General features: G+C 34.7%; 1 protein-coding gene across 1 annotated transcript; it reads left to right on the top strand.

Moving 5' to 3' along the window:
- Window positions 1-391: 391 nt before the first annotated feature.
- On the top strand, window positions 392-784 carry LOC106735324 (adrenodoxin-like). The gene has a single exon (XM_014589453.1). The coding sequence runs from the start codon at window positions 392-394 to the stop codon at window positions 782-784; it is 393 nt and encodes a 130-aa protein (XP_014444939.1).
- Window positions 785-8,504: the final 7,720 nt, after the last annotated feature.

Below are 8,504 nucleotides of genomic sequence, written 5' to 3'. Positions count from 1 at the left end.
AATTCATGTAGGGTGTGTGGGCATGTGCGTGCCTGTGCCCAAAATCCTAGGAGAATGGAGGAGAAGGGATTGCAGCATGCCCATCCCTCCTGGAGAGTGATTTTAACTTTCCCTCTCACTGTCTGTTTCTTTCTCTGTCTCTCTCCAATAAGCACAGGTTTCCTAAGTTGAAAACTTCTTAAAACAACAACAAAAACCTATGATTGACCAGACCGTGGGCTTTGGCTAATGGCAGGGGAAGGAGAGGGATATGCGCCTGTGTGCCACCTATGCTGCAGGCCTGCTGGTGGCCACTGCTAACTGGATTGAGCTGAAGCCAGTGGCCTGCTAGGGAGCCCAGATAACAGCATGGAGACCAGGATGCACTGAGGGAAACTGTCAGCTGCTGAGCATGTCATTACAGGCACAGAGCAGTTCAGAAGATAAAATAACAATCCACTTTATAAACCATGATGGTGACACATTAACAACCAAAGAGAAAGTTGGTGACACTCTGCTAGATGTTGTGGTTGAAAATAATGTATGTATTGATCATTTTGGTGCATGTAAGAGAACCTTGGCTTGCTCCGCCTGTCATCTTATATTTGAAAAACACATAATCCTGAAGTTAGAACCAGTCACTGATGATGAGAATGACATACTTGATCTGGTGTCTGGGCTAACAGATGAATCACAGCTGGGCTGCCAAATCTGTTTGACAAAATCAATGGATGATATGACTATCCAAGTACCTGATGCAGTGGCTGAAGTAAGACAGTCCATTGACATAAGCGAGAATTCCTAAACTAGAATAAATATAAATATTTCAATGAAAATTTACCTATATTTATAATTGTTATTTCTTAATATAAGAAAATGAGAAAATGGATAAATGTATTTATTATTAGGATTAGCTTTACCAATTTAATTCACCTTGTGTCACCACTGAATTTTGTAGTCCTGAAAGTGTTCAATTTTTATTTTGGTTAAATTATAAAAGTGTTAGTCTACTATTTAAAAGTAGTTAATATGATAAATATTTTACCTTATATTTCTTTAGCAACTTCAGCAAAATGTTTTCCCATAATCTTGTGTTTGTTTACCTACAAAGTAGGTTTAAAGAAGGGCACTATTGTCCATATTTGATGTGGTTAAGGGCAGAGCTCTAAAATGGCTTGTCTAGGCCCATAGAGTTAGACAATCTGTACTAGAATTTGTGTTGTGTACCTAGTTATAAGCTGTATGTTCAACAGAAACTGGAAAAATTATGAGTATCTTATGTGTAGAAGTTTTTAGATGTGAATGTGTCTGGTGAAAAATATTTAATTGTTCTGTGAATTGTTTAATTTCAAAGATAATAATTTACTTCATAAATAAAAATTTCAAATTTTTAGTTTAGCAAAAAGTGTGTGAGCATAGACATTAGAACACTATCAGAGAAGTTTGACCTCTGTTTAGACTAAACTAGAAGAATAAACTGATACGTTTTTATTCTTTTCTGAACAAAATAGCCTACCTTTGTGATCATTTAAAAATTATTTTTATTAATCTCTGCTTGTAACAGAATGGAAATCTTTGGAATTAGATTTCTCCTTCCTGAACTGAAGTAGTATCTGTATGGCTCAGGGGGTGCCATTCTCTCACACATGGATGGAGTTTGAAGGCCTACAGCTTGTGCAGTAGGATGTGTCAGTCCCAGAAATAGAAGAATGATCCCAGCACCACAGACTACCAGTTGCAGAAGAAAAACATTTATATTCTTATCTACACTATAAATAAATTAATATTTTTAAAAAGTGAACATCTTTATCCAAAAAAAGCATTTGTTAAAATACAAAATCCCTTTATAATTAAGACCTTCAGCAAAATTGATATAGAAGAAACATTTCTCAATACAATAAAACAACATATTAAAAAATCCATACCTGACACCATCAAATGAAAACAAGGCATGGTTGTGTGCTTTCTCCACTCCTTTTCAACATATTACTGGAGGGTCTAGCCAATGCAATCAGATATGAAAGCAAAATAAAAAGTATTCAAATAGGAAAAGAAGAGAAATGATCAATACTTGAAGAAGGCATGATTGTATGCATAGGAAACCCAAAATAATTCACCAAGAAACTCCTGGAAGTAATAAATGAATACAGTAAAATAGCAAGATCCAAAATCAACACACAAAAGCCTATAGCATTTTTATACAACAACAATGAATTAATCAAGGCAAAATCAAAGAAAATTAACTCATTTATCTCTACAAGGAAAACTATGAAAAACTAAAAAAGGAAATTAAAAATGACACACAAAAGTACAAATACATCCTATGTTCCTGGATTGGAAAAATGAATATAATCAAAATATCAATCATACCCTAAATAATCTACATATCTAGTGCAATTTCAAATTACCATAGCTACTCCTCATGGAAATATAAAAGGCAATAATAAAATTTATGTAAAATTATAAAAGACCCTGTATCAGAAAGGAACTACTGTACAAGAAGAATAAACTAGGAGGTATCTTACTTTCTGACCTCAAAATATATTACAAAGTTGTGATAATCAGAACAGCACAGTACTTGTACAAAAATAGGCAAATAGACCAATGGAAAGTAATAGAGAATCCAGAAATAAACCCCAAAACATAAAGCCAATTAATTTCTGGCAAAGAGTACAAGTCAATCCATTGGGGAAAAAAAATATCTTCAGGAAACTGTGTATTCAAGTACCAAAAAAATGAAACTGGACACCTATATGCTACCACGAACAAAATTCACTTCAAACTGGATAAAAGATCTAAACAAAAACCATAAACTATAAAACTACAGGTGGAAAATACAGGGGAAACTCTTGGAGACATCAAAGTAGGCAAATAAAATCCCCAAAGCACAGGCAATAATAACCAAAAGAGATAAATGATAGAGCCATCTGAAGGCATGGTGGTTAATGTGCTGGATTTCCACATAGCCAACCTTGGTTAGGGTCCCTGACCTGGAGGCTTGAGAATCACGCTGGACTTGTGTGCACGCTTGCCCAAAGTCACAGGAGGAGAAGGCATTGTAGATGGCAATAACCCCAGGGAGTAATTTCTCACTCTTTCTGCCTCTCTCTACAGTGATCATACGTACCCTATGGTATGCCAAAAGCTTTTGTACAGCAAAATAAACAATAATTAGAGTGAAAATACAGCCCCAAGAATAGGAGAATATATTTGTAAACTATGTCTCAGATGAGGACTGATAACCAGAATATACAAAGAACCCACAAAAAAATAAACTATCCAATTTTGAAATGGGCAAATGAGCTGAACAGACAACCCTTCAAGAAATACACAAACAGCCTACGTAAAACTGCTCAACATCTATTATTGTAAGGGAAATGCAAATCAAAACCACAATGATATACCACTTTATCCCAGTTGGAATGGCTAAGATTAAAACAAAACAGAAATAAATGCTGGCAAGGCTGTGATGAAAAGGAAATCCTCTTACAATGTTGGTGATAATGTAAATTAGTACAGCCACTGTGGAGAACAATATGGAGGTTCCTCAAAAGTCTACAAATAGAACTACCATACAACCCAGTAATTCCACTCTTAGGTATCTACTCAAAGGATAGGAAAACAGTCATAAAAATACTTGCATATCCATGTTTATCACACCATTACTTCCAATGGCTAAGGCATGAGAAAATGTGGTACATGTACACTGTGGAATACTACTCAGCAATAAAGAATAATAAAACCCTGAATTTGATACAAAGTGAATAAATATGGAAGATTTAATACTAATTGAAGCAAGCTAGACTATGAACGAGAAGCATTGTGTGTCTCATAACATGTACTGAATGTCTGCACTGTAAGGCAGAAACTAAAAGATCAGATGATATAATAGCAAGGAGGGCAACTGAGGATACTAGAGACAGTATTGGAGAGGTAGGTAATAGGGGGTTGGAAGGAGGGAATCAGAAAAAAATAATTTAACAGATACAAAAATGAAAAGTTAACTATTGTTGATAATATGCATGGTAATATCTATAATTTGATGAATATGCTTGTTTTCACATTAGGAAAAACCATTCCATATTCTCCAAAGATGTAGTGACTAAATGTAAATAAAAATATTTTTACCTTATCTCCAAAAAACAAACAAAAAAATGAGTGTACCTATGTTAAATATTACTTAGATAGTAAAGCCTCGGTTTGAAACACTTGAATGTTAAGATGATCAAAGATACTCCATTTGATAATTATGTACACTTTGTTATTGTCTCTGCTGTAGATGTTTGCATGTATTGTTCAGGGATGGAGTTGAATGTGCCGCATTTTTTAATACAATTTTAGTATCCATCTATCTATCTATACATATATATGTATTATTTTACAATTCTATAGGTTGGAAGTCAGACACAAGTCTCACATACTACTTAAGGTGTTGACAAGGCTATGGTCCTTTCTGGAGACTTTACAGGAGGATATGACTTATTCTTTTTTCCAGTTTCTAGTTGCTACTATATTTCTTAGCTTGTAATTGGCCATTCAATTTCAAAACCAGAAATAAGCAATTGAGTCCTTCTCATATTTGATCACTCTGAAATCAGCTTTTTTGTCTCCCAGATATCCCAGGTGCAATGGACTGACAGTGTCCCTCCAAAATTCATATGTTGAAACCCTAATCTGAATGTGACAATATTTGAAGTTGGATCTTTGGGAGTTAATTAGGTCATGAGGGCGGAGCCCTCATGAATCGAACTAGCATCCCTATATGCAGAGGCCAGACAGCTAGCTAGCTATCTTTCCTTCATATGAAAATACATTGAGAAGTTGGCATACAACAACTTGGAAGATGGACCTCACCAGACTCCAACCATGCTGCCACGCTGCTTTTGAACTTCTGGCTTTGAGCAAGTGAGAAATAAATTTCTATCTTTTATTTCTTTTAATTTGTTAATTTTAAGTTTACATTTAATTGCTATATATCTTTACAACATTGCTTTTCTAGGATGAATGCAGTGCATATCAGTCAAAACAAAGACATTATCATATACATTATCATCAGCAGATAAGTGTTCATTTTTGTGTCAAATAAACATATTTTCCCCTTTCCCTCCACCCCTCCTTTTATTACTCACCTTCATATTACCCCTATCTTTACTATCTCTAGAATCAACAGTTGCACTCCCTACTACTATACCTTTCAAACTTTCAGTTTCTGCTATATAGCACAGACATTCAGTGCATATTGAGTAAGATGTCCAGAGTCTGCCTTTCATACTGTGGCTTCTTTGTTCAACATTAAGTCATATTCGTCCACTGTGTATCAAATGTCAGGGTTAATTGCTTTTTATAGATGAGTAGTATTCCATAGAGTACATCTACCACATTTTTTCTATCCATTCATCTATTTTTGGACATTTGGGCGGAATCTCATGTCCTAGCAATTATGAATGATTCTGTGATAAGCATGGATGTGCAAGTGATTTTCAAACTGAGGAATTTCTATCCTTTGGGAAAATACCTAAGAATGGAAGTACTGGGTTGTATGATAATTCTAGTTGCAGGTTTCTGGGGAATATGTATATCATTTTTCCCAGTGGTTGTATTAATTTTCATTCCCATCAACTGTGTAGGAGAGTTCCCTTTCACCACAGTCTCACCAGCACTTATTATATATTTACTTATTTATTTTTATTATTTTATTTTATTCTACACATTCAATCACTATACATCACTACAGCTTATACAATACACTTACTCAGCATAAATACACTTCACACCAGTCTAATTGACTATACTATGCATGTTATCATCAACAGATAATCATCTATCTGTGTCCCATAAATGTCTTTCCTATTTTACTTCTTGATTCCTTTCCTTATACTTTCTCCCTTCTCCCACCCTATTCCCACTCTGTCTCCAGTATCTGAAGTCATTTTCCATTATTTTGTATACTCTAATATTTTAGTTTCTGCCATAGAGTGTGGACAGTATATATATATATATAATGGCCACATTGCAATTCCTTCTCCTCCAGTCTCCTCTCAGGATTTTGGGCATGCACTCACACATGCCCAGCATGAGTGTCAAGCCACTGATTCTGGAACTCAACCACGGTTGATTATGTGGAGTCCACTGAAACAACCATTATGCAATCTGCTGGTCCCAAAAGTCTTTTTTTATGACTGAGTAGTATTCTATAGAGTACATGTGTCATGCTTTTTCAATCCATTCATCTGTTCATGGATATTTGGGTTTGTTCCATATCTTAGCAATTGGGCATAATGTCACAATAAACATAGATGTGCAAGAACTTTTCCAATTGAGTGTTCGCCTATCCTTTGGATAGATACCCAGGAGTGACATTGTTGGGTCATATGGTAGCTCTATTTATAGATCTTTGAGGAACATTCATATTGTTCTCCACAGTGGCAGGACCAATTTACATTCCCACCAACAGTGTAGAAGAGTTCCCTTTTCACCACAGCCTTGCTAGCACTTAACATTTTTTGTTCATTTAATCTTAATCATTCTAACTGGAGTTAGGTAGTATCTCATTGTGGTTTTGATCTGCATTTCCCTTGCGATGAGGGGTGTTGAGAATTTTTTCAGATGCTTTTTGACTGTTTGTATGTCTTCCTTAGAGGGTTGTTTGATCTGCTCATTTCTCCTTTTAATTTGGTTATTTATTCTTATTATTATTATTATTGGAGGATAAGTCAATGGTCCTCAGTCCTTACCTGGGGCATAGTTTACAAAAATATTCTACCACTCCAAAAGTTGTCAATTAATCTAATTACTGTTTTGGTTGTTTGTTTGCTGTTCAGAAACTTCTTAATCTGATGTATTACCACTTGTCTATTTTGGAGATTATTGCCTGTGCTTTGGATGTCTTATGTAAGAGGTCTTTGCCTACTCCAATGTGTCTCAGAGTTTTCCCCAGTGTTATCCACTGGTAGCTTTGTAGTTTGAGTTCTTAGTTTAAGATCTTTAATTCACTTTGAGTTGCATTTTCTTAACATTGAAAATAGGTGTCCAGATTCATCTTTCTACAGGTGGATGTCCAATTTTTTCAGCACCATTTGCTAAAGATGTTTTATTTTCCCCACTAGATTGACTAGAGCCCTTTGTCAAAAAATTATCTGACTGTATGCTTTTGCACTTTATTTCTTGGGTCTCTATTCTGTTCCATTGGTCCACATATCTGTTTTTGTGCCAATACCATACTGTTTTGATTATCACAGATTTGTAATATATTTGAAGGTCAGGGAGTGAGATGCCTACTACTCCACTCTTGCACAGCTTTGCTTTGGCAATATGGGGACTTTTATTATTCCAGACATATTTTTTTATCATCTTTTCTAAATCCATCTCTTGTCATTCACTTAGGTTTGTGTTAAATATGTAGATTATTTTGGTAGAATTAATTTGGTAGATTTGCCATTTTGGTTATATTAACTCTTCCAATCCAGGAATATGGAATGTCCTTCCAATTTTGTGCCCATTTTTTATTTCTTTTTTATTTTTATAGTTTTCCTTGTAGAGGTCTTTGACCTATTTTGTTAGATTAACTCCTAGGTATCTTAAACTTTCTGTGGCTAGGTAAATGGGATTACTTTCTTTAGTTTTACCTCAGTCTACATATTTTTTGTGTATAGAAATACTATAGTTTTTTGTATGTTGATTTTGTATCCTGACACTTTACTGTATTCATTTATAACTTTGTGGTGTTTTTTCATGGCTATCCTTGAATCATCTATGTATACAATCATGTCATCTGCAAATAGAAATTATTCCACTTTTTCTTTCCTCTATTTTAATGCATTTCATTTCATTCTCTTCTGATTGCATTGGCTAGAACTTCCAGCATTATATTGAATAGGAGGGGAGAAGTGGAAAGCTTTGCCTGGTACCAGGGTTCAGTGGAAAAGCTTTGAACTTTTTCTCATTCAGTATGATATTAGCTATGGGTTTTTCATAAATAACTTTTCTGTGTGTTGAGAAATAACCCTTCTATGCCAATTTTGCTGAGAGTCTTAATAATGAAGGGATTTTGTGTTTTATTAAACTCTTTTCTCTGCATAGATTAATATGATCATTTTTTAAAATCTTACTTTCTATTAATACGGCCCATTACGTTTATGGTTTTGTATATGTTGAACAACCCTTTCTTCCTTGAAATAAAACCTATCTGGTCATCATGTATAATCTTTTTTATATGATGTTGAGCATGATTTGTTAGATTCTTGAGAATTTTTGCATCCATATTCATCAGAGATATTGATCTGTGGTTTCCCTTCCTTTTCATGTCTTTGTCAGTTTTGGGGATGAGGGTGATGGAGGCTACATAAAATGAATTTGGGAGCATTTCTTCCTTTTGGGTCTTTAAAAATAACTAGAGCAAAATAGGGGTTAACTCTTCTTTGAAATTTTTGTATAATTCAGAAGTGAAGCCGTAGGACCTGAGTTTTTCCTTGTTGGGCAGTTACTAATTGCTGATTTAGTATCATTGCTTGTTATTGATCTATTCC

The sequence above is a fragment of the Tupaia chinensis genome, unplaced genomic scaffold, assembly GCF_000334495.1.
Source record: "Tupaia chinensis unplaced genomic scaffold, TupChi_1.0 Scaffold000357_1, whole genome shotgun sequence".
NCBI classification, from domain to species: domain Eukaryota; kingdom Metazoa; phylum Chordata; class Mammalia; order Scandentia; family Tupaiidae; genus Tupaia; species Tupaia belangeri.
Note: the sequence above shows the minus strand (reverse complement) of the source record. Positions and strands in the feature narration are given on the sequence as shown.